The 26,470-nt window shown below is 39.6% G+C and overlaps 1 protein-coding gene across 1 annotated transcript; it reads left to right on the forward strand.

The window, feature by feature from the left end:
- The first annotated feature begins 31 nt into the window (after nt 1-31).
- RTF1 (RTF1 homolog, Paf1/RNA polymerase II complex component) lies at nt 32-26,470 on the forward strand. Its single transcript, XM_009102064.4, has 18 exons — nt 32-203; nt 2,754-2,864; nt 11,093-11,240; nt 12,739-12,943; nt 15,020-15,134; nt 16,713-16,824; nt 17,631-17,766; nt 18,414-18,591; nt 19,525-19,607; nt 19,944-20,031; nt 20,116-20,223; nt 20,771-20,848; nt 22,083-22,204; nt 22,577-22,634; nt 23,219-23,296; nt 24,357-24,452; nt 24,767-24,878; nt 25,661-26,470. Exons 1-18 carry the CDS (start codon nt 126-128, stop codon nt 25,765-25,767), a joined length of 2,013 nt encoding a protein of 670 aa, XP_009100312.1. The 5' UTR covers nt 32-125; the 3' UTR covers nt 25,768-26,470.

Raw genomic sequence — 26,470 nt, forward strand, 5'->3', positions numbered from 1 at the left:
CGCATGCGCGGTGCCCTTTGTGTCGGGCGGGCGGGCGGGCGGCGCGGGTCAGGCCGGGCCGGGCCGTGCGAGCGCCGCCGCCGCCGCCGCCGCCGGGGCGGGGAGGGGGCACCGCCGGCTCCGCCATGGTGAAGAAGCGGAAAGGCCGTGTCCTTATCGACTCCGACACCGAGGACAGCGGCAGCGAGGAGAACCTGGACCAGGTGCGCGGGCAGGCCCGGCCCGAACGCGGGGCCTGGGATCGCCGGCCCGCGCGAGGCTCGGCGCCGCCATCCCTCTCTCGCTCCCGCCCGGTGGTCCCGCGCCGCTCTCGCCCTCCTCAGCCCGATGGGGCCCCGCGGCCGCCGTGGGGAGAGCCCGCGTCCCTCCGGCGGGTCCCCGGCCCGCCCCTGGCAGGAGGCCCGCGTTGGCGGGGACTCTTTGCAGCGGGCCCGGTGCTCGGCGCCGGCGGGACGGAGGGGCGGTGGATGCTCGGGAGCGATGCTCCGGGCAGTCTGGCCCTGAGGAGAGGGTAGCGAGGCCCGGCTGCCAGCGGTCTCCTCACCTCGAGTGGTGGGGAAAGAGGCCCAAAGGGCTGGGCAACTTTTCCATGCTACTTTGGTGCGCCGGGAGAACAGCGTGTCAGGTCCCTGCCTCTCCTTGGGGCAGGCAGGCTCCCGGAGCGTTAATGCGACCCTCTCAATCTTGGTGACCGCTCTGGGGAGCTCTTTTGATGGGAAACTAGTCTGTAGATGTAAGAAGGGGTAGTATTTATGTATTTGTAATCAGAGCATCTCCTGGGGTTGTAAGTGCGATGTCTGGTGTGAGTTCAAGCGTGTCAGGGTTGCAAAAGGGATGTCTCCCCCTGTGGAGCGGGCTGCTTTCAAAGATTCACCTTTTGGTGTAGCAGGCATTGATGGTGTGATTCCAATCGTAAATAAAGGCATTATAGGTGAAGTGTGTTGCAGCTCTGATGGCAGTGCTTGCTCCGGGGAGAAGTTTGGTGGGTTGAATATGCTGAAGATGGTGTGTCTGATGTAATATGTGTTGGACCTTCAGAGTTTTTAATACTGAAGTTGTTGCTATGTTGCAATAAAAAGCCTTCCCCAAGACACAAAAATTATTTTGCAGATCGGGGCTTCAGAAAAATCAATCAGATACTCTGTAAAAACAGATACACTGGAGCTGATGTGGTTGGTCTTTAGAGTCCTTAACGCTGCCAACATCTTGCTGCTAGTGTATCAGTTAGATAGTTTTAGAACTTGAAAATGGGAGTTGGACTAGCTCTAGCATCAGTCAGACAATCGGAGTGATGGTGGTAGGAGTAACCACGTGGTTCTGCATCTGTACCTGAGTAGTAGGTGCTTCCCCCTCCACTGAGCTGCTTGTAACAACTGACAGCAGGGAGGTGTGTGTGTGTGAAGATGAAGAACAGGTAGCAGGGAAACCATGTTTTTGAGATGAGAGAATTCTGACTTAAATGTTAAATACTGAGTGGATTAAATGTTTGACAGATTCCCATGGCAATCTAGGCTTGTTGAATCAAAGGGCTAGCAGCCTTTTAAATATAGTATCTTGGAAGATACAGAACAAGTATAGAAAGAAAGAAAATAAAAAGGAATATAGCTTTAAAGTGGTGCGCCTCTTCAAGAACTTCCCAAGGAGAAGCCCTGCTGAAGCTTCTTCAGGAGGTTCCAGAGATCTGTTAATTGTACAAAGGTGCTATTTTGGTGTTGCAGGGCTTCTTTAGAGAAGGGTTGGTAAAATGCCATTGCTAATGAACTAATGAAATGTTTATTTGTTGGTAAGTCGGCAGACCATCAGTTTCTGCAGTGTTTATATTCTCATTTAAGGTAGTAAATTGTAATCAATTTGTTGAGATAATCCAGTTGTGAAACTAATGGAAACCAATACAGCATCAACTTCCCAAGACTCCAGAAGTTGGTGTGGCTGTATTTCTACACACAGCTAAGACTCATCAGCCCCAGAGTAATGTTTCTGAGAATAGATTCTGTGTCCCAGACTGCAAAGACAGTAACACAGCTTCAAAAATGTTTGTTTTGTACTACCGCTTGTATCACCTGAACAAGTGCTGAACAGTAGAGGATGAGAGTATTTGAGAGCCATGTAGTTCTTTGTGTGAGTGTGTGTTGCCTGTGAAAGTGCTTTCTTTTGAGCAGAACAGCTCTACTAAGTTTTACAGACTTTGAGCTTGATACCTGCTCTGTGTCTGTCCAAAGCTTTAAGTGCATTCTGGGGCATGTACCAGGAGTGAAAAGGAATTGAACACACCGACTAAATATTACCAAGCATGATGTAAAAATGCCTTAAGCATTTACCCTTTAAAGTGTATAATTGCAAACTTCTCTGTTGCTTAGGAGAAGAAGCTGCTATCTGCTGGTATTTGGCTTTTTAGGACTGATGCTTCATGGTGTAGTTAGGGTGGTTTCGAATTATTACCCAGTCCAAATAAGACAGATCTGGACATGACTCTGAAAGTAATTTGTCTTACGTTGTTTATGCCAAGAAAGTAATGGTACTAATAGTTACCTTTTATAGCTTGTTATCTTTAAAATCCTTTTGTAGCATCCAATATTAAAATTGTGTGTGCACATGTATATTTATGAAACATAAGTAGTTGTTCCTTAGTAGGTGGCAATAATCATGCTACTGAGATGTGCTCAGATATTGCAGAGAAATCTGCATGTGCACTGACCTGGATTGTTAACACTAAATACAACCCTTTGAAATAAACGTGTGTGTTTTTACCCCAGGAGCTCCTGTCATTGGCCAAACGGAAACGCAGTGACTCTGAAGAAAAGGAACCACCTGTGAGCAAACCTACAGCATCTTCGGACTCTGAGACATCAGACAGTGATGATGAGGTGACTTTATCATGTTATCAATGACATTGCTATGGGTTATTTGTGTGATCATACCTAAGCAGTGAAATTGTATTTATATACAGTATATTTAGCCTGCTGACTTCATAAGGTGGGACTGGCTATCAATTATGGAGACTAATGGAGATCCATAAGGGCAGAGAATTGGTGTTTTTTTAATATGTTTTGAATTCTAATTGTATACAAAATAGTCTGTATATAGAAAAGATGACTGCCAGTTTATTCCCACATTCATATAGTGTGGTGAGCTGCCTGCTTTAAACTAGTGTTTTTCCTGTGTTGTGCTTGCTGTTGAAGTAGCAGTGAAGCTGCTAAAGCTGGACTCTGAATTCAGAGAGTGAGATTTTCACCTTTTGAGTGGAGCTTCCTTCCTGAGAGAAGGGTCAAGGCAGATAGTACTATTTTACAGGTAGTAAAACTGTTCAACTTAGTTACTTTTATTCTCCCAAGAACTCTGCTGTGAATTAGCTGTCTGGCCATTTGGATATGCAACAGGGTGTGTTTTGATCGACATCTTTGAAGAAAGAGGCAATAAAGAGTTCAGCATGACTTTGTTCTAAGGTTTCTCAATTTCTTGTATAATAGTGCTTATCTGCTGGTTCTGTTTTTAGTATTTGTTCTTGGTACTATAGTCTAGAGCTGGTTAAAAGCCTGTGCGTTGAGAAAAGAAAAATTAAAAAAAAATATTAAACAGGTACTGACAAATGTTATGCAGGTATGTGAGTAAAAGCAATTGCTGAAAAACTTACAAATATTTTTGCACACTTTCTGCAAATTATAGTGATGTCATGTATTCCACCTATTCTTAAATATTTGACCGGGAGATGTTTGACGTAGGTTTTTGTATTTTTTTCTTCTAAAGTAACAATACAGATTATCCATTGTGGCAACTTGCAGACTAACAGGGTAGGCCAGTGATCAACTATAAAGCATTTGTTAGTGTAGCAGAGTTCTTTTAATAAGTGTGAAGAATATGCAGTTTAATTTTCTTTCTGAGGCATTTTGTAAATAAATATGCTTGGAACTCTTCCAGATCAATAATTTTCTTAAAAAACCTGCTCCTTGTATATCTAATATACAATTAAAGCATCAAGAAAGACAAAATTGTGAACAACCTAGATATATTAGGTTTCTTATTGGTGAACTGCTCAGTCTGTCATGGTGTCTGCTGGCTCACAGTTTATTTATTCTAAGTTATGTGGAGACCAGCTTGTCTGGAAAAAGTAGACTTGGGTGTGGAGAGCATGTGGATGATAAAGCCTTCTATTCTGTGTTTATCTCTGAAAGCTGTCAGAATTTTAACTTATGTAGTAAGTAAGGTCTACCTTTTTATTATGTATAGAATGTGGCAATACCTCTTCACAAATTTGCGCAGGCCTTGCAGATCAGCAGTGCTACTGTTGCACCCAGTGTGTTCAGTACTCTTTCTAAGTTATGTATCATTTCCAATTGATACTATGTTCTTTCTGACCTCCATGCAGCAGGAGGAAAAAGATTTAGAGAAGAGGTAATTAGGACACTTGCTTCTATTCCTGTGCCTGAAATATGCATTTTGAACTGCTGCTTGTCACAGCAGGATGAGCGGCTGGCTTACAACAGTTCTGCTTCTGCCAGTCATTCCGTTCTGTGCGTCCTGGGCTTGACTACACTAGTCCTGCTGAATAACTCAGGTTTTAATCAGTATTCTTGTGGTTGGTTTCAAGTTTGTTCTGCCTTGGGAATTGAAATAGGGGAGTCTAAAAGTTGAATTTGTATTATTGGACTTCCTGCAAGGTGAAGACCTTGAGGCAAAAGCATGGAAGTTGCTGCCCGGGACAAATGTGCCTGATCATACCCATGTGTTTTCACAGAGGCTTTTCAATGTGCATGTCCTTTGTGATTCCTGGAAAGCACTAAATGTTCCAAGATTAGCACTATGTTGCATGTACAGGAAAGAAGCCTAAATCTATTGCAGAGTGTAATGCAGCATGTGCTTTCTTTTAGAGGGAGGAAAGTTTGTGGGGCATAGGGGAGAGAAAAACATTTTGGAATTACTGAGTATCAGCAGGTACAAATCATCCTGCATCTATACAATAGTGCCCAAGGGATGTCACTACATCTTTAATGTTATATTAATGTGTATCAGTGAGAATGCGCTTCTTGCCCAGATGCTGAGTTCTATAACACTTCTGTAACCACCTCTGTGGTCTGAATCAAATTTCCTAGCTACCAGACTCAAAGTGAGTTGCAAGCAATGAAATAGGAGGAGTGCTTTGAACTGTCTTCTGGTGTGGCTGTGGGGCATTCTTGACTGAATCAATATAGTCTTTTGCTCAGAGAGCTGATAAATAGCAATGACTGCAGGGCTTTGCAATGAGGAGAGCTACCTTTGCAAAGAGATGTACAAATCTGGACATAGATGGCTCCTTTATCTGGTGTGTGACCATGTCTGCTCAAGAGCTCACCATGTCAAACTGATAGCTTTCTGTGTGTAACCAGTTTGGTGCTAGCCAGGTTCCTGCTGGGGCTACCATGCCAGAGGTTTGTGTGTTCACAGAGTGTTCTTGTTACTGATTGAGGGCATTAGGTGGCTGATGTTCCTCAGTTGCAGTAGGTTAATTCTGGGCTCTTGCTTTTCCTTTTAAGCATCTTTGCTTACAGTAGCATAATTCATTCTATTGTGTGAGAAGAGTGGATGACTTCTGCAACAACTTCACTGACATTAGCATTGATTAGACAGAAAGCCCAATGCTACAGGAGCTCCTGTTTGTTTCTCTTGAAAAGTACACTCATTCTAATGTCAGGAAGGGTTCAGTTCTGCCTTTCAAGACCTACAGGGTAAGAACAGAATATCCTTCCAGAGCTAGAAAACTTATATAATTAGTGCTTAGTACTATACTGGAGTTTAGTGAGGATTACCTGTTTATACCTTTTTTTACAAATATGCTAATTTGTTAAGGAACTGCATAGCTGAAGATCTTGTCAAGAGCTGTGAGACAGATGAGGCAGTGAGCAGTAGTCATGCAGTTAGTGAGGAGATTGGTTTCAAGTAACAGCCTAGAGGGTTTTATGCCTCTTTGTATCTCCTTACTGCAATTTAAGTTAGAGCACTCCAGCAAAGCTTTCTGTTTTGGGGATGTCATTTTGTGGGTTTGTAGAAATTACAGTACTGAATGTCTTTTCCTCTGTACTTTTATTTTATAATACTGCTTAATTAAACCTTCAAAAATGAGTGGGTTCTCCAGTCCTATGAGGCCTTCGCCATACATTTTTTTCAAGCTTAGGAAATTTGAAACAGGCCATGCTTTAATCTTCTTATACACAGCTTATAAACTCTGTGCTTTGTAACTTTGACTTTTCCTGGAGACAGTTTCCTTCAGCTATTAATGTGCGCAATAATGAAGCTTTTCTCAAGTAAGAGAAGTGGTGCTACTTCCTCTGCTCCAAATGAAGTGCAAGTGCAAATCTGAATAGCACAAGCTAATTGTATGAAGGCTGGCATGTCCAAAGGAGTAATGTGAATAAGCTGTGGACAAAATTGGTATAACATTTAGTCTGTAACTAATGTCTTTAAATTTCAAACTAGCAGGGGGATAACTTCTTGGGATTTGATTTCTGGGAGCTTCTTGGAGTTGTACTTGAATGAAAAGGGTAGATCAGGTGTCTGGTGATATTCTGACCATGAAGCCTTCTTCAGCCAGTTTCTAGGAAAGCCTCTTCTGTGGCTTCCAAAGGTGTTTTCTTTATTTGCTTATTTCCTTTCCATTTGGTGTTCATACCTAGAGTTTCCTCTCTGTGTCTAAAATAGTTCTTAAAGTTTTCTGATTGCTAGGCTGTTGTCATCATGAAGGTGTTTGAGGTGTTCAAATGACAGGTGTAGATCCTGAAAGACAGGATAAATAACAGGGGCTTTTTATTTACTATTTTGTTTTAAAAGTAGTAGTAGAAAGCATTTTTTCTCCTTGAAGCACTTGGAGTGCTGTCTGAAGAGTTTTCTGAGCTTTGAGAAAGCCTGAAGACAGTAAATACTGCCTTATTTTCATATCTGTGCTTCCTGCTGTTGAGTTCAGACAGGCTGAGACTGTAGTTTCATGTCTTGCCTAGTGGACTGCCTTATTTTTTTCCTGTATGAAAGTTTGTAAGCTGAGCTGATGTTACCTCCCTTGGTGCACTTAAATGCAATGACAACAGGACAACTAAAATTTATCTGGCCATGGAAAGGAATACACTGGTAAGGGACCTATTTTGCTTTGATGTTATGGCTTGAGTTTGCATTTCGCTTATAAAGCTGTTGGATGTGGCAGGAGGGAAGGATATGGCAAGACAGGCTGGCAACCTTACTTGTGCATCTCTGGCTTGATAGGGGGTTAAAAAAAAGCTGGGAGAACATCTATTTGCAAATTAAAATTTCAGTGTGTAATGCATTTAGGTACCTGCGATTAGAAGGAAACAGCAACTACCTGAGCAGTAGAACAATTCTGCACTCTGAGCTCACTTCAGGTATAGGGGTTTTTTTTGTTTTTCTTTTTTTTTCTTCACAATCTCATTTCATCTCCCTACTGGAAATATGTTCCAGGTTTGCTGAGCTATAAATTGTTTTCTTAAGTCACTTTATGTGGTTGTTTTTTTAGAAGCTGAGTTTTAAATCTGGATAATTTCTAATGTGGTGGGTTGAGGTTTTTTTCCCCCAAGTCCATTCTGGTTACTGTGGCTTAATTTGGACTTCTTAGAATCAAAGAATTATTTAGGTTGACAAGGACCTTTAGGATCATCACGTCCAACTGTTTCTTGGAGGAAATATGCAAGCTATTAGCACTATGAACCTTGGCAGCAAGAGGAAAATTCAAATCTCTTCTGGCTACTTCTTGTGAGAGAGCCATAAAGCTCTGTTGTTTGGTAGTGCTAAACAATATGCAGAAAGCCCGGTCGCAGTACACTTGTGCACGGGTTTATTAACTTGCTGTGTCTGGAACCACGGAGGGTTCCAGATGGTGGCCGAGGAGGCAGCGCTGAATAGAGGGGCTGTTCCCAGCAGGCAGTACAGTCGTGGGAAGCATGAGAGGCATTGACTGGGGCTGCCTGATTGCAGCATGGAAGAGGGGACCTGGAGAAACTGCAATAGAGGACACATTTTGGAAAGTGATTGTTGTTTGGAGTTCAGGGAAAAAGAGCAAAGAAATGTTTCTGACTATAACTGTGTGCAGTTTTACTTGATGTTGCATGTGAACATGTTGCATTTTTGATTTCAGCTGGTGTGCTGGAGCATGAGGAAGGGACTCAAGACTTTGGCTTTCCAATATTTCCTTCTCTCTCCCTCCTAGACCAGCTAAGCTGTTGTGTCCTCTCTGTTGCAAGAAGAAATTCATATTGGCCACTCTCTCTGAGCAGTGCAGATAGCTCTATGAGTGTCCAAATGACAAGTGCAACAGTGTCCAACTGCACTTTGTGAGCCTAGGAGTCTTACACTTGTCCTGGTTTTGAGTGGTCCAAGATTTGCCTGAACTCTTGTCTTGTCTTGTAGTTGTTCTGGGAATAACCAGGCATTTATGAGAGACTGAGGTAACTGAATAAGCCCAGAAGCAACTGAGTTGGGTAAGAAATTTGGCTTTGTGACAGCACTGAAATTGGAAGATGGACATAGAGGTCACTTGAATGAAAAAAAGTGAGATGAAGTGTTATCTCCAGGGTGAAATAGAAACCAAAGCACACTTTCCTAAATGAGAGAGCAGATTTTTTAATTACCTTGTCCTGTGTTTGTTTGTTTGGGTGGTTTTTGGTTTTGGTGGTGTGCTTTTTTTTGTTTTGTTTGTTTTTGCTTTGGGGTTTTTTGGTCTTTATTTTGTTGTCGTTGTTTATTTGTGTGTTTGGGATTTTTATTGTTTGGGTGGAGATTTTTTGTTTGGTGTTTCTTGGTGGTTTTTTTTTGTTGTTGTTGCTGGCTTTTTTGTTTTGGTTTGTTTTTTTCCCAAGTGTTTGTCATGTAGGTTTCTTTTCAGTCCTATCTTCCTGGTCACAGGTTTGCTCCACAATTCTACTAGTGAGTTAAAAGCTGAAAACAGTGATATGTAACATATGTATGTACAGCTCTTAAACATTTAATTCACTGAAGTCCTGCTGGTTTTTATCTGATCTTAGCTTCTTTAATCTCAGCATGACCTCTCAAGGTCTTGATATAACCATGCTGTCTACTGTGGCTTTCTGTGTGCTGCTTCCTTGCTGTGCAGCATGCTGAGATGAGGTATAATTCAGCATTAGAACACTGAAAAGAAGTGGCAGAGCTCTGGGAGGGAGGCACCTCTGCATCACTGCTAAACACTGAGTTTCACTTTTCTTGCTGTTGTGTCTTCTCTGATATGCCAGTGGTAGGTGAGTGTTTGAGCAAATAGCAAAAATGCACTTTTCTGTTCACCAGGGAGATGATTCCTTAATGCTGAGATTTAGACAGAGTGCAAGCTTGTTCTTTACTGATTTATATGAGCATAGTAACCAGAAATAATATTAGACAACAATATTGTAACACTGAACAAGTAAAACTTTAATGCTGAAGCCAATAAAAACTTCAGTACAAGCTCAGGCTGGTATAAAGTCAGAAGCTTTCTGTGCAGGTTTTTCTCACCTGTCCTACGGACCAGAACAGACTCTGGGGTACCTGCATAGGGTACGAATTGCAAGGCTCACCACTGTACTTTACCTCAGGAAAAAGACCAAAACCAGCTTTTGCCTTGACAGAGATTTTTGAATACTCTGATGATGCCTAAAAGTACATGACAAAGCATTTGGTAATATGGAAAGTACAAGGTTGGGTGTGAGAGAAATCAGAATCTGGGAAATTTCAAAGATATTTATTCAGGTATTGTTAGATTAGGTAAGGGCTTATAAATACTTGCTTGAGTTTAATCTAAAGTAATTGAACACCAGGTTTCTCTGAGGATGGTGTTTTATCAGACAGAACAATTTGTCAGATTTGATGGCATGATGACTGTCTGCAGAGATAGACTTGATTCATTCCCCAGGTTAAAGTGATTGGGTAAGAAGCCTGAAGTTTGTATGTGTTTGAGGTCAAATCTAAGGTGGGTTTTTTTTTTCCAATTAGAGTAGTTTTCAGTGCAAGACCTCAGTTATGCACAGTTGTATTTGCACACTTGCATTATGACTGGTTTTTTAAGAATGCATGTTCAACCAGATGGTGATGTACTGGAAAGATGAGAATATAATAATATACAGGTATTTAGAGGATTTGTGTGTGTGTGTATATATAAAGCCTGACAGTCTCATGCCTGGAGAATTTCAGGAAAGAGGTGGTGAAGTGCAAATACTTTAATGCCTTTAAGTAATATATGAGCAATCTTTATTGCTTCTATTCCGTTCTGGTTTTACCCAGGTAGTTGGAACAATGTAAAAATTCTATTAAGAAGTCACACTGTAAGGTTAATACTAGGTCTTCTGGGACTTTGGGATTTAAAATGACTATCTGTCTGGTGTATGTCTGGTGGGGTAAGTCCTGTACTTGGAAACCGTGGTCTAAGTTAGCTGAAAATATGACATTAAAAGAAAATTAAAATTAGGACTTAATACTGATTTTTTTTCTTTTTTTCCCCTGATTTCTGTGATTCTGATTTGATTCTACTTTGTGTACATAAGGGGTAGTGCCACCACCTGCATCTATGAGTGCACTGTTGGATTGTTGCATAGAAATACAGACACTGTGTACTTTTGGTAAAACCAAGCTTTTGGAGAGACTGTCATGCATAATTGGTGTCCTTCATGAAATGTAAAATCTGCTTCTGGTTGAACTAGTTCTGGAAAAACATTAGTTTCTTCTGTTTAATAGTAAACTGAGGCTAATCTTTACAAACACATTGGACACATTTTTTTAAATTATTTTCTTAGGGAAATATTTTCAATACCTCCTTGCTTGGCAGATATTGCCAACTTTGAAGTCTTCATTATCTCTTAAAAGCAGTGACCTACCAACTGTTAAAAGAGTTTTTTTTTTTCAAAGAAAAACTTCACACAACACTCTACTCCCAAAAACCTTGTAAAAGGCTCTCATTTATGTGATAAGTCTCCTATTGGCTTCTCTTTTTTTTTCTCTTCTTTACAATTGTATGATTTTTTTTGCCATCAGCTATTAGGCTATTTCTCAGCTGCTTCTACTCCAGTGTTCTGGAGAAGGCAGAAGAGAGTGGCGTTTGTGTCTCAGGATCCCTTTCTTGGTTCTCTCCTTGCAGTGGACTGTTGGAGGTTCTAAAAACAAAAAAAAGGGAAAAGCGGGTAAGGCGGAGAAGAAGGGAGCCATGAAGAGACAGATGAACAAAGCTGCCTCTTCCGGCAGCTCGGATAAAGACAGCTCGGCTGAGAGCTCGGCTCCTGAAGAGGGTAAGATAACACATGTGCATTTAAAATGATTCCAAGTGAACTTACCTGTTGTGCACCCTGAAGAGAAATGTTGCATGGTGATGTTGAAGAACGTCTTCAAAGATTCTTAGTTGTGTAACTTACAGTCAGGGTAGCTTTGACATTTACTGTGGCTTAAAGTAATTCAGTGTAGCATTGCTGTGAGCACTCTATTACAACTACAAACTAAACGCTATTTCAGCTGAAGAATGAATGACGTTTCATTGCTGGACTTTCTCCTGGAAAATTCCTTGCTTCCTTTTAGCATGTCCTATCTATCCATGTGGGTAGCATTTTTGATTCTCATTGACATATTTTCCCATTCCAAACTTCTTGTGATAACAAAGGGAAAGGTACATGGTGTTTGTCATGCAAATAAGAGCTTATCTTTCATGCATTTGCTCTGAACTGGAATTCTTGTACATTTATACTGACATAGAAGAAGAAAAATAATTCTATAACTTTGTCAGAGTTTTTTTACATGAATACATTTACATTTCAATGCTGGGAAAACTTCCTGTCTTCTGTTTTCATCATGTCCATGATTGTTTGCAGGTGGTTACTTGCCATTTCCATTGACACCAAAAAAGGAAGTTAAAAAAATATATGAAGGAGCTTACAGTTTTAAGTGCATCAAGCACAGCAGATTCAAAGGCGTGGAGTGACTGCATCTGTATATACCAGTGCTTACAAAGCATGGGTTTTCACAGTGTGAGCTTGCAAAGCTGGAAGTTTCCAGAAATATTAATACCAGAATGGAAGTGAAAGAAGGAATCCTAATGGTCTGCTTTCGTAATTCAATGTAATTTAGTCAATTGAGATTGAGTCTCAGTCTCAATTTGAGATAATCAGAGTGCTTGGACTTGGATCAAGTTTAAAGGTGGTATTACCCAATGCTATAGGGGAGTCAGCTGTTTCCTAAACCCCTGTGTAGCTGGGAGGGCTTGTTACAGTAACAGGGCTAGTGTCAGGACATTGCCAGCCCTGAGGATATTGGTGTCAACTTTATCTCCTGGTGTAGCAATTCATAGTGTTGTAGTATTCACATGACTCATTTTGGTCCTTCAGGTTGCTATAATGAGTTGGTTAATGTGCAATTCTGTGGTGGTTGATCATGGTGTTTGAGGTGTGTGCCCACAAATTCATGGCTGTATAAGCAACTTGTCGGGGACATAAGCATATGGGCATAGAAGTCTAACTTTAGGACTCATTACTAAAAGGCCTTTTAAATTTGTTTGTTCTAAGAATTTTTGGTTATAACCCAGTTTGTATTCAAATGTAGTCCACTCATTTTATATTTTTTTTTGCATACATATATAATGACCATTTCAATCTGGCCTTAAATTTCATTATACATATGTTTTTAGTATAGTGGAAGACAAGTATAGAATTAATTCATGTTATCCCTTGCTAATATGCTCTAATAAAGTGGTTGGGCTTTGCCTCAGCTGAATCTCACTACCTTATATTTTTGATTTAGGAGAAGTCTCTGACTCAGAAAGTAACAGCTCCTCATCTAGCTCAGATTCAGATTCTTCATCTGAAGATGAGGAATTCCATGATGGCTATGGAGAAGACCTGATGGGAGATGAAGAAGACCGAGCTCGACTGGAACAAATGACAGAAAAGGAGAGAGAGCAGGAACTGTTTAACCGGATAGAGAAGAGAGAAGTGCTAAAGAGAAGGTGAATTTTATACCTGTTGGTATTTGGTAGCAAATTCTTAAAGGCTGTATAGGGGGTATGCTGACTGTGCTCCCTTGTTTAAGGTCCAAGCATTCAGCACTTTTAAGTGAGTTAAGCTTGATTGTATATTTTTTGTAACTAAACTGTCCCTGAGTAGTTAAGAAGCACACTGCAGGAGTTCTGCATATTCTTGTAGGAGACAGTATCTAAAAGTTTCTCAGCTGTTGAATATGCATGGTTCTATCAGCTACCCTTGTAGTTATGTTACTGCTCCATAGGTTAGATGCCAGACAGTCAGAAGACCTGCTTTTTCTTCATCTTTTTTGTATTAACTGTCATGTGCTGATGCTTTGGGAAAAGGCAAACAAAGCATAAGGTGTACATGAGTTTCTGCAATTTTTCAGAAAACCATGGTGAAGCACAGATCAGTGTTACGGTTGCCTGTATATGGGTGTGAAACTAGTTTGGGCCCTAATAGAAGGTAGAGAGATACTGAAATAATGAGGAGTGTTGTTGGATATGTCCTTTTCATGGACTCTTTTGTGGATTTCTACCTTACGTACTGTTGTTTTGTTGTTTTGTCTGTAGCTGTTACACTGTCAAGGCAGCTTCTTTATAGGGAAGGTATTTTACTTCCCATGTGTCTTAATCAAAAGGATTTGGCATGTATGGGACAAGGTTGCTTGAGTTTCTTTCTTCTTTAGTGCCTTCTCTTTTCTCACTTGCTGAGAAATTTCCCTAGAGGACTGACATCTGTTGAGTAAATCATGTCAATACAAGCAACTGCCAAACTGTGTTTGTCCAAGCCATAGCTAGAGCACTGCCTGCCTGCCTTGATTTTAACACCACATTCAGAATCTTATGTGGTCTGCTGCCCTACTCAAAGGCTCAGAATGATTGTAAGTTTGGATTTAGATCAGGTAGAAGGGCATCATATCTTTCAAATTTTACTCTCTATTTCATGGTAACTAAATGTCTTGGTTTTAGAATGAATGCTGGAGAATACTTGATACAAACAAGCTAAACAGTCAAAGCTTGAGTTACTGATTTAATCTTAAATGAATTTGTGCTGTCTGTGTAAAGTCTTGACAGTTAGAACTAAGGGGGTGGTGGGGTAGTCATTTATGATAAGTTGAATCTTTCAAAAGCTCTTTGTATGCACATTATGCTGTGAGTTCATTTGGATTACAGCAGACATTGCATCTGATATAATGCCTGTGCCTTGTGTGTCATGCTTCATGTTAAAGGCATAAAGGGCAATGAGCTCATCTGACACTTCAGTTTGTTGTCTACAAAATCCAGGTGTAAAGGACTGAAGGAGAATGGACTGTGCATGTGCATAACACATTTTGAATTTCAGTTTTTGGAAGTTTTTTTTTTTTTTGTGTTTGTCCATATGCACACTTCACTAAAGCAATGACCAGTCCAGGGTGCAGTGGAATCTCAGTCTCGGGTCTGTTCCATTGAAATTACTACTGTTCTGAATTCAGTGGCTGAAAATAAGACATCAGGGTGATATATTTCATGAAGGTAGACATGGAAGTGCCTAAATTATTCTGCAGAAACTGAGTCTGATGAGAATTCAGCTGCTGAAGGAGTAGCAGTCATTCTTATACAGACCAATGCCAGTTAAAAAGGTGAAGTTTAAGCATGAAAAAGTTAGCATGATAGTGGCTTTAAAAAAAAAAATCTTTAGGTGTTTAGGTTCAAATTATGTGAAATAGCTACATGATTTTAGAGTTGGAGGCAGCATGCAATGATTGCTGCACTGGCAAAGAGGATGATGGAGTAAAGGCATATTTCTGTGGGACAGTAATTTCTACATGGTCTCATCAACCCTTTAGGTTAGTTGTCTGTAAGACTGCTCTTGGTGTGCTCAGCTTTTCTTCACTATGTTTTCTTGGGGGAGGGAGGGGATGGGAATAGGGGACAGGATAACATAAAAGGGACAAGCAAAAAGCAGTTGAAGTGTTACTTGCAGCCTAATAGCAATTGTAATAGCATCTGAGCAACCCTTTGCTCTCTCAGGAAGAGCATTCTTTCATACATTGTTTTTGTTCAAATAACCTCTACTAGATTTGAAATCAAGAAAAAACTAAAAACAGCAAAAAAGAAAGAAAAGAAAGAGAAAAAGAAAAAGCAAGAGGAAGAGCAGGAGAAGAAAAAACTCACACAGATCCAGGAATCCCAGGTAGGAAATGAAACGGTTCTTGGTAATAAGCCCTTTTTCCTTGGTGAAAGGAGATAGGATATGGCCTCTCTACCCCTAATGTTTTCCCTTAATGTCAAACAGTGTAGAAAGCAGATCAGAATTTAGTTAATATGTATCCTCAGGCTGTCTTCAGTTTTTCATTTAAGGAAGTTACCGTCTTTGGCCTATTGAAGGGTCCGCTGATACTGCTTTAATGAAAAATACGAAGTTGCAGCTATGTCTGCAGTTGCTGTGCTAGCCGTCCCATATGAAAAAAGGAAAGCAACCTTTTATAGTTCTTTTAGCCAAACTTCTGTAGTTCAGTCTGAAACATTCCATGCTCTTCTTGAAAAGTTTGAGAGAGCAGACTAAAAACTGCTCAGCTGTTGTATTAATTATTTTGTGTGCACATGCATACAGTGGCAAAGATGCTTAGTTTCCTCTGGCGGGGATGTTAAGGAAAAGCTTGAATGCCAGGAGGAGCAGAAGTAGTTCTACAGTTGTTCCTACCTCCAGTAAAAAGAGGACTACACTAGTTTTTGAGGCCAGGCCTCTGTAACTGAACTGTGGTTTCAAATAGTGAAGATCCTGCCATTAATACAGAGTCAGGGCTGCTATGTTCCCAGAGTGGGATGAGATTCATCTTGCCTAACTTCACCATCTAAGAACCAGTTGATTGTTTACACTTTTTATTGGCTATTGTTTTATGCAATGGAAGAGGGCATCTTCAGCTGACAATTCACTCTGTGTTATTTTCTAGTGAAACAGATGTTTAACACCTAAAATTGAATTGGATGAGATGAGTTTTCCCTTAGGCACACATTGAATGGAATGAATCACATTTCCATACTCCTTCAACCCAATATATGTACATGTGTGTATACTTTAATAGTCCATTTATAATACACAAAGTCTACTTGCAAATACATATATGCATATGTAAAAGGATCTTATTTAGAGCTCTTTTACAGTGCCTTGCAGACATTACTTCAACTTTGCTGAAATTACTGTCTTTTGTGCTTATAGAGGTTGCTTTCTCTATAGAGATAGACCTGTTAGAAATGGAAAATACAAGAAGACTTTAAACATTTAAGATTTGGATCCATCTCACAGATTTTACAAGCAACTTTATTTTTGCTTTAAGTATTTTTTAACATAACTTTTTTCTTTGCTACTAAATGAAAACTTTGCTTTGATTTGGCCTTGCAGAAGCAGCAAATGAGAAGACTATTCATCCAGTTTTTCCTCATTTTATGTTATTTGCTGAATTACTTGTTTTATTTCTCTAGTCCTTTTTTAACTTAAAGGAGGAATTTTGAGACTAAGACTTGGTCGCAGAAATGTTGAACTATAAATATGTTAATTATTTTGATATGAAGCAGAATAAAGAAATGTGCTCCAGATTGATTTCCCTCTCTAGCTTCCATAAAAAATTAACTGAAAAAAACTAATTTCAAAAAGGAATAAGTTAGTAATTTCTATTTGAAAAAAATTCAAAGTACGCAAACAAATTTTTGGTTTGATGATTTTCAACTTATGGATTTATGGTGTTGAGGGATTTTCTGTGTATGTTTTTAGGTCATGTCACATAACAAAGAGCGGAGATCAAAGCGGGATGAAAAGCTAGACAAGAAATCTCAGGCAATGGAAGAGCTAAAAGCAGAAAGAGAGAAAAGGAAGAACAGAACAGGTATGAAAGGATGTTGCTCTTACTACAGTTTTTGAGGCAGCTTTCTAAAAGCACTACTTCTTGTTTCAAATTAATGCAACAATCCTACACCTTGGAGTGAATTAATTCCATGTCTATGTTTTCCTTGGTCTTTGCCCAACATGACCATCTAGGGTGATACTTGGCACTTTACTACTGATTGAGTATTCCTCACCCCTGCTCCTCCCTGGAGTGGCCTAAAACTAGGACTTTCATCACAGTCCACTGAATGGTTCTTAACAAGGTTTAGTTAATGTGTCTGAATTGGTCACTTGGATTCAGGTTTTTAATCTCTGAATCATTCAAACTCCTGCTTATTGTACTTGTGATACCCTGTCTACATTTGCTTGTTTCTTCACTGGCACATCATCTTGTCCATCTTGCCACTGACTTTTCATGCAGCCATTTTTTTCACTCTGCTGGATTTTATTGTAATCTTCTCCAAACATAAGGTTTTTTTATTTTTCCTTGTAAAATATCAAGTTGTCTGATCATAATAGTTTTTTTCTTGTATATCCAGTTGTTATACCCATATGTGCAAATTGGGAGACTGAAATTAAGTACAGCTGAAGTTTAGGATGATTTTAAATACTTCATGTATATGCAAAGAGAGAAGTCAATGAAGTGCACAACTTACTAGTGGATTTGAACATGTGCCACCTGTATCTAGTGTAAAATTAATACCTGTCTGCCTCTTGGATTAAAGCAATTAAGGTTCAGCTCTTATAGGGAAGCATTTAATAAGATATTTATAGCTTACTTTTCCGTGTTCTCTGTCCTTCACCCAGCTGAATTGCTTGCAAAAAAACAGCCATTAAAAACTAGTGAAGTATACTCTGATGATGAAGAGGAGGAGGAGGATGATAAGTCTAGCGAGAAAAGTGATCGCTCATCCAGGTCGTCGTCCTCTGATGAAGAGGAAGAGTAAGTAGTAAACACTGGGCTATGATTACTTGTGAGTATGTTCAAAAATAGAGGTCCACTTTAGGTAGACACATGCCGTTTTAGAGGATTGCTTGGGGCAGTTCAGTGTCTCTAAAGTGTTTTTGCCTCTGGCCACAATTGCATTGCTCAGATTTGAGTCCTTGGCACTATATCATGGTTCATGGGACTTGTTTACCTTGGCTAGGTTTGCAACTTCAGTTCCCTGTTTCACTTCCCAGCCCTGCTTAGTTTGGGTTAAACCTGTCAGGTTTAGCCCAAACTACACTGTTGTGTACTGATTTGTTTAGTCCTGCAGTTCAGCAGCTGCAGAACTCTGGCATATATCTGGGCAGATACATGTGCTGGCTTATCTTAAAGCATTAGTCTATAAACTGCCTTGGTGTGTGTGTTTCTGCTTTCTGGTAGCAGGGGCAGTATTTAATAAGTCTAGGATTTCACGTTAAGCCTTTCTCATGAATGCTAAATTCACACATTTCCGGTCGACTAGTACATGATGAATCATTCCTTTTACTGGTAATTTAAATTAAGTAAGGTGCCCATGCTGCACCTTACTCATGACCCCCTTTTTGGGCTTTGGTTATTTCTCTACTTTTTTCTTTATTCCCTCTTAACCTTTCTCCAATCAGGAAAGAAGAAATTCCTCCCAAGTCCCAGCCAGTGTCCTTGCCTGAAGAGCTGAACCGAGTACGGTTGTCGCGGCACAAGCTGGAGCGCTGGTGTCACATGCCCTTCTTTGCCAAGACAGTCACTGGCTGCTTCGTCCGTATTGGCATCGGCAATCACAACAGTAAACCTGTTTATCGGGTGAGCTGAGCTCTCAGGGATTTAGTTCTTTTTTGTGTGCTGTAATAAAATATTTGCAGCTTATCAGGTCTCAGGTACCAGTGACTGTTTGACTGATTAAAAAAAGATTGCTTATAACCAGAAAATGTTACCTCTTTGCTGCCAAAGAGGTGGAGGAGACTGGTTTAAGAATAAATAAATCTGTGTGACCACCTGTGAGGGGAGGAGATAAATTTAGTGAGAGAGACAGAGCACCAAAAAAGCCTCATCTTCCAGTTTTGGTTCTTATCATTTGTATTATCGTGTCTTATCTTTTGTATTGCAAACTAGTTTCAGACTCCGCTTAGACCAAGCAAGGATTAATAAGATTCATTCCTTATTTTTAGGACTGTTCTCAAGTTATTGTGTGGTCTTGACTCTTTTTTTTTCCAAAGTTTCTAGTACACCCCTGTGCCTTCAGAAGAAACTGCATTGAGAACACAGATTTGTTTTTCTGTTTCATTGCTGTAATCATAGGATCAAATAATAGTCTCTAAAATTGCCTTAAAAAGGCCCCTAGAAGGGTTGTGGTTAGTATCTGAGCAGCAGTAGTGTATATTTAATTTGAAACATATGTTAACCCAAACCAACATTATTTGAGAAGGAAATAGGAAAGGTAGGAGAGTGTACACTGTTTGGGCAGGAAAGCAGAGAAGATACAAAAACTGCATCAGGCATTCAGATGGTATAATTTATTAACTCAAAAATTGAGTATGAAGCAACTCATTCAGTACCTGATAATGTGTACTGAAGTGTCTTGCTTTCCTTGATCTGGTTAGAATTGTTAGCTAGACTAAAGTTTTATATTTCTAATGAAAAGGCTTGAATATGCCAGATACATTCCAGGAACATGAAAAAAAACCCCCTAAACCTCTCTTGCATACTTCTTCTCATAAATTTTGCTCTATGATACAGGTTGCTGAAATAACTGGTGTGGTAGAGACTGCAAAGGTTTACCAGCTTGGTGGCACACGGACAAACAAAGGCCTGCAGTTGCGGTAAGATACGAAAGGAATCCTATTTAGCTCATAATTCAGTGTCCTTTTCATAGCAAATAATGGTCTGTGTGGGATTTGAAGGTGAGCACTGAAAAGTAGACTGAGCCTTGTCAAGCTGCTTAATGCTAGAATGTTTGGGTTGGGTTTATTTGGGTTTTTTAGCTCCTTGTGCCTAGCGGAAATTAAAAAATACCCCAAAAATTTCATGCAGGGTGTTATGATTATGTTGAGGTGTGGGTGTTTATTTTTGGACTTCTTAAATCAGATTACGCATATAGATCCAATGTCACCACTTTACACCATCACAAGGGGATGTTTTGCATTTTATTGTTGCAGGCATGGCAGTGATTCTCGTGTGTTTCGCTTGGAGTTTGTCTCAAATCAGGAATTTACTGAAAGTGAATTTATGAAGTGGAAGGAAGCAGTAAGTTTGCCAGACTTCAGTTTCTTCTTGGTAGCTTTCTGCCAAACATACCTTAAGTAGAAAGTAACTCTGTCTTGTGTTTAGATGTTCTCTGCTGGGATGCAGCTACCCACACTAGATGAGATAAACAAGAAGGAAGTGTCCATCAAAGAAGCCCTCAACTACAAGTTTAATGATCAGGACATTGAAGAGGTAAATGATGCATTATAGTGAAGCTGTGTCAGGGCTTAAAAGTGACAAGAATTCATGCAGTAGTAGTTACAAAGCAAAATGATCATGGTATCTGCTTTCCAAGAAGGAAATAAAGGGCTCAAAAGGAAATTTCATAACTGGATAGAGTAATTCAGTGATCCTGCTGTTGTTTTGTGTTCAGTCCTTCTTTTCTTCATCATTTATGCTGTTATCTCCTCTTGAACTTGTGTTGCATATCTCTGAACTCCTGAGTATGGCAACTTAGTTCTCATGGTAGTTGCTATTTATCACAGATTTTGCAGTTTTGTACTTGCTTGGTACTGACCACAGATGATTAGCATCAGGCTTTTGTAAGTAGTGAGGAGAATGGAGCTGTAACTCATTACCAAAGGCACAAACTAAAACATGGAACCTTCAGAGCATATGTCAAATTATGTGGCAATAAATAAATTTCTTAGGTGATACTCATCTGTTGCTTCTAATGTCCAAGTACTGAAATAGAGATTTCATATTTGCATATTCATGTTGTTTCCTCTGCATCTTACAGATTGTGAAAGAGAAGGAAAGGTTCAGAAAAGCACCTCCAAATTATGCCATGAAGAAAACTCAGCTATTAAAGGAGAAGGTGAGAGATCAGATGATGCCTGCAAGATTAATGCAGTCTTTGGTTTCAGAAAAGAGGAGCTCGTCTGGATTTGCAGTAGTCAGCAGTAGGCTCAAGTTTAACTGTGCAGCTGGAAGGGGGTTCTCAAGGTTCATTGCTGAGATCAGAATACTCAGAATGCAGTCAGCTATTGCACTCTTGTTTTTTTAGGGGCAATTGCCAACAATTTATGCTATCTCTTCTTGTGTCCATTAAACAAGGTCTTTAACTGGTCTGCCTCAGAAATGTTTCCTTTTTTATTAGTTTTTTTCTCTCTTTTTGGGTTTTTTGGGTCCATTTATGTTGTTGGTTTTTTTTTGTTTGTTTGTTTTTGTTTTTAGAGTGCCTCGTAATAATGTTTGAAAGTTGATTTCCTCTTCTTATTTTAAGATAGGAAAAACAGAAGTTGTCTTATATTTTTTACTCAGGGGTAACTGAATTGTCACTTTGTGCCTGGTAATTTCTATTGGAAAAAAAGAAGTGGCTGAAAGGGTTACTTGCCACAAACTGTTTTTACCTGTAGTCTTCCTGGAATAAGTAGACCTAACTGCATAAAAGCCAAAGCCAAGAAGTGAAGAAGAGGAGCAGTCTTAAGTATCTCTGAGGATAGGACTGCACAAATAGAACCAAAACTTGTTTGTCTTTCTCAAGACATTAAAGCTTCATATCCAGTAAAACCCAAGAGTTTGTATTAACGTGCATTTCTTGTTTCCTTGATTTAACTGTATTTTTGAGGTCACTATTTTACTGTACACGAACATGTAAATTATTAGGTTCCCGTCAGAGGGAGTGCAGTTGCTTCTTGTTGTCACCAGGTGGCGCAATAAGCTGTTGTCGTGCCTCGGGGGACTGTGCTCCATGAAGTAAATGGCATTGGCTGTTGTGGAAATAATTCTTTTCGTGATGTGCTAAATGGGGATGTTAAATTTTAATAAAACTTGTAACTTAAGTAATCTAACTGACCTGTCCTCCCCATGCTGGGACTGGTGTTCCTACATCGTCCTTAGTGTAAGGGTTTTCAGAGTTCTTCAGAATAAGAAATCCAGTTTTGCCCTGAGCTGTAAGGAAAGTGCAGCTCTTTGTTGTACTCTTACCACGCAGGGAAGAACATTCACGACTGAATAGGGTTGGCTGATTGATTCATGGATATATCTGTTGTCTTTCTGAGTAATTCTGGGTAGAGAGTCGTGCCTAATGAATTCCTGTTTGGTTGAAGGCTATGGCTGAGGATTTGGGGGACCAAGATAAGGCCAAGCAGATTCAAGATCAGCTTAATGAACTTGAAGAGAGAGCAGAGGCCCTGGATCGTCAACGAACAAAAAATATTTCTGCAATCAGGTAAGAAGCAGATATTGGGAATTTTCTTTCTTAAATAGTATCAAACAATATTTTAAAAAGAGAAACTAATGCATTAACAAATTAACTGCAGGATTTTGTTTTTTCTTTCCTGTAGACTGTGTTAATGTGTATTGTAATGGCTTTGTTAGTTCTTGTCTATCTTCACTTTCTTGCATCTGTCATGCAGTTAAAAGTGTCAAAAATGTAAACACTCTTCTATATACCCCAGGGGGCAGTTGCATTACAATAAGAGTAATTTGTGGTCAGGATGAAGCTGCAAGAATGCTTTCAGCTGTTTTGCTGTGTAGGGGCTGATAAATGACAGTCACTTTGTTTTTCTTTCCCCCACCCTCCTTTGTTTCCATTCTGCAGTTACATCAACCAGCGAAATAGAGAGTGGAATATCGTTGAGTCTGAGAAGGCTCTTGTGGTAAATAGTGCTGAATTAATACTTTTCTACAAGTAGAGATGAAATGATGCAAAGAGGGATAATTGCATGGCAAAGTCACTAATTTTTTAAAATTATCTGTAAAATCTTTCATGTAGGCAAATGACATGATTTGAAAGCACATAGCTTTATCCTTTGCCTCAATTCAGTTATCAGCAGATTAGTCACTATAAGAGTGACTTAATGCTTTTTATGTGGGAAAGGAAATAAGTCTCCTCATAAAGGAGACTTCAGATAATAAAAGAGTGAAGGAGATATTAGGTTATTCATAGGTACATTTTTGTTAAGGAAGAGTTAAGCTTGTTAACAAATGCTTAAGTATTAGCCTTCCTGAGAGTTGTGTGCCTATTTTCTGTTGTTGCATGCAATAAGGACAGATTTTTCCTGTGAAGCACAGGATGATGAGTGCATTAAAATCTTTCTAATCTGTAATGTTGTTGCTGGTTTTTCTCTGATCTCAGTATTGTATATAGCAGATGAGTAATTGCATGGATGGGGGGCTGTGGGAGGATTTAAAAGAGTACAAGTAGCAAACTCTGCAAAACCATGTGCTATTTCTTCTCTAGGCTGAAAGTCACAGCATGAAGAACCAACAAATGGACCCCTTTACTAGGCGGCAGTGCAAGCCCACAATAGTGTCTAATGTGAGTGTAAACTTAAGTTCAGTTGAGGCAATTTGTTGAAAAACAGAAACCAATGTAATGCAGAATGTAGGAACAAAAATTCCTAACTGTGCCATATGCTATTAACACCCTGAATGCCAGTGTGAGATACAGCTGAGTGAGATCCTGGTCCCTCTTCTTTTTTAATACAAAGTGTGAAGGACATAAGTGATGTGGGTATGTACTGCAAAAGCAACCATGATTGAGACTTCTGTTGTGAGTTCATCTATGTTGAATTATTCAGATTTAGTTAGCTCTGGGAAGACAGTTTGCTTTAGGTGGGAGTTTCACTTTTAATTAGCTGAAAGTTTCTTGAAAGATCAGTTTAAGGTGAAAGGAGAAAAAACATTTTGGGCCTGTAATGGATGAAGTAGTTCAACACAAACCTCCCTTGTGATACTGTGGCAACCTGCAGTCCCTCTGTATATAACTGATAAGTAACAAGATGATCACCTCCTCTTTCTAAGTAATCTGGCCTTGTTGAGGTCTGTTCTGGAATAGTGTGTGGTTCTGGTGTAGGTACCTAAAAAACCAACTGTTCAGGTTGGCTTTCATCAGTCTCCACAAACCAGCAAGGAAACAAAAGAGAAATTCTGTTGCAGGGCTTGAATGAAATATTTCTGAAATACTTCTTTATTAAAAAAGAATTGTAACTGAGTAACTTTATTATGCTAGAGAATTATTAGGTAAAGAAAATAGTCTTCTGTAGATTTCTTGTCTGTGTTTCAGGCAGAACTGTAAGCTGAAAGCAAATACATATTAAGTAGCATTAAGAGTAGTCACAGAAACAAACCGTATAATCAGGAAATGTATTTCTGGTTTCTTTCTGAAGATGATTTTTAGTTTGTTATTGTCAGATAATGTCAGGATGATTTCAGTAGCCTTCTGAGATTCTTAAAGATGGGCGAACACATATACAGTCTCTTATGGCTTTAGATTAATGGATATGAACAGTGTTTAAACAAAATGTAGTTCTAGCTTTAGCAAATTTAAATGCATGGGGTTTTTATTTTTATTGTTGCCTAATATTTCACCTTTGCAGTCCAGAGATCCTGCTGTCCAAGCTGCCATCCTTGCCCAGCTAAATGCAAAATATGGATCTGGTGTGTTACCAGATGCTCCAAAGGACATAAATAAGGTAAGTTTCCATTTTGGTCTCTGTTATGTTCCTCACACCATCATCCTTTTGCTCTATGAAGCTTGTGAGTAATAGCAGGTGTGCAATTCAATGCACATTCAATTGAATGCCTCAATTCTAGAACAGGGTATCCTGTAGAGCTTTATCATAAAAAGCAATCATTTCTTGGTTACTGGAAAAAGGAAATTTAAGTTGCTCTAGCAGTATGAAAGCTACACTAACTGTGTTTATGACGGAAGAGGGGAAAAAACATTTTTATCTCTGTTTTTATGGCCAGATAAGATTTGGAGACTTACCTGTAGTTTTCATTTCAGGGTCAAGGAAAAGATAAAGATGTGAACTCTAAATCAGCTAGTGACCTCTCAGAAGATCTTTTCAAAGTGCATGACTTTGATGTAAAGATTGATCTTCAGGTTCCCAGTTCAGGTAGGTGTTCTGTCTGAGTCTGGGAATTTGATTGTCCAGCCCATTTTGATAGAACTTACTTCTTCTGGAATAATTCTTTCAAAGATTTTGTGGACTTTTGGAAATGGGAGTAAGGACACTGTTTACCATCTTGGCAAGTATCTTGAACTGAAGAGGCGGGGATGTGTGATAGTGACATCCATTTCTTTCATTATTTGAAGGATTAGATCTGCAGTTTCTTAGAGGACAGTAGTTTAGGAAGTACTGTAAGAATGCACAAAGACAAACCTTGTCCAGAAGCAAGAGCAGGAGAAGTTGTTTTTCCGGATGAGGTCAACTCTGGATGTAAGATTAGAGAATGAGGCAGGAGTTCAAGAACAAGAGATTTTGTGTAACAGCTAGTGAGAGTTAAGGACTTGAGAGTTAGCAAGCAGATATGGGTTAGGCACTGAAGAGAGAAGGATGAGGAGCACAGTTTTCCTTGGAACACCATTTTGGCATCTTATTTTGTAGGCAATCTCCTTCCTTAACAGAAGAATCTGGAGACTGATAAAAATGCATGTTGTAGACATAGATAGAATGTTTGACTTTTTCCACTTACTATCTGTCTCTGGATTAATATACAGAGTCAAACTTGCATGTGCTGCATCTATGAGTATAAGCTCCCTGATACTGTCTGTATTATTTACTGAAGATGTGTACTAGAGAAGCCAAACATTATTTTGTGGTGAAGTTGTCAGCAAAAACAACAAGTAAAAATTGTGCCTGTAGTTTTATCTTTACTGTTTTCTTGTTCCCAACAGAATCTAAGGCACTGGCCATCACCTCCAAGGCTCCTCCAGCAAAAGATGGTGCCCCTCGGCGATCATTGAACTTGGAGGACTACAAAAAGAGACGGGGGCTTATTTGAGCATGCCCACTCTGCTGCTTCTGATCCTGCATGCTCCATGATGATGTCCTACTTTTTCTTCCTCCCTTTTCAGTTCTCCCTTCTGGGTTGGAGCAGCAATAGAGCTGGGAAGAGACTCTTTAAAACTGCCAGTCATCTGTAACATAAACCATTCAACTATTTACTGTATAGACCTCCCTTCCTGCCCTTTCCTCTGCTCCCCTCACAAATGTGGATCTGTGCTATTTGGGGTTTTCCCATTTCTTTTAGTTTGAGTTTTGTTTTTATTTTGTTGATGCAGCTCGTTGGTCCACTCTGTGTTCAGTATTAGCCTGAGGTCTGGATTTCCATAGGAATCTCTTGGCAGTCACAGAATCAGCACTTGGTGATCTCCCCTAATATACCACCACAGGCACAATGAATAAACATTGGCGCAAGACCTTTGTGGCTGGAAGGTCATCTGCACTTTCTCCTTCTTCTTCTTCCTCCTTCATCCTAGCTTTGGAGAAGGGAATCTTCAAAAACTGGCCTAGGTTCAAAGTGTAAATTTTTTTGGGAGGGTTGTGTGACTTTTTTTCAGGTGTTTTTTATCATTTTTAAGCTGCAGTACTATTTGTATCCGTCTGTCACAGTTCTTTACGGCTGTTTGAATTTCTACCAGCTGTACTTGAGCATCTGAAATTGCAAGAAAGAAACTCATTAAATGTGATTCTTCTTACTAAAA

The sequence above is a fragment of the Serinus canaria genome, chromosome 5, assembly GCF_022539315.1.
Source record: "Serinus canaria isolate serCan28SL12 chromosome 5, serCan2020, whole genome shotgun sequence".
NCBI lineage: Eukaryota > Metazoa > Chordata > Aves > Passeriformes > Fringillidae > Serinus > Serinus canaria.

Bases quoted from the DNA above. Each gene is read 5' to 3' on its own strand.
- RTF1 (XM_009102064.4), top strand. From the start codon at position 126: ATGGTGAAGAAGCGGAAAGGCCGTGTCCTTATCGACTCCGACACCGAG. The intron at 18,592-19,524 runs GTGAGCTGAGCT...TCTATGATACAG, and splicing joins ACAGTAAACCTGTTTATCGG to GTTGCTGAAATAACTGGTGT. The intron at 20,849-22,082 runs GTGAGAGATCAG...GTTTGGTTGAAG, and splicing joins CTCAGCTATTAAAGGAGAAG to GCTATGGCTGAGGATTTGGG.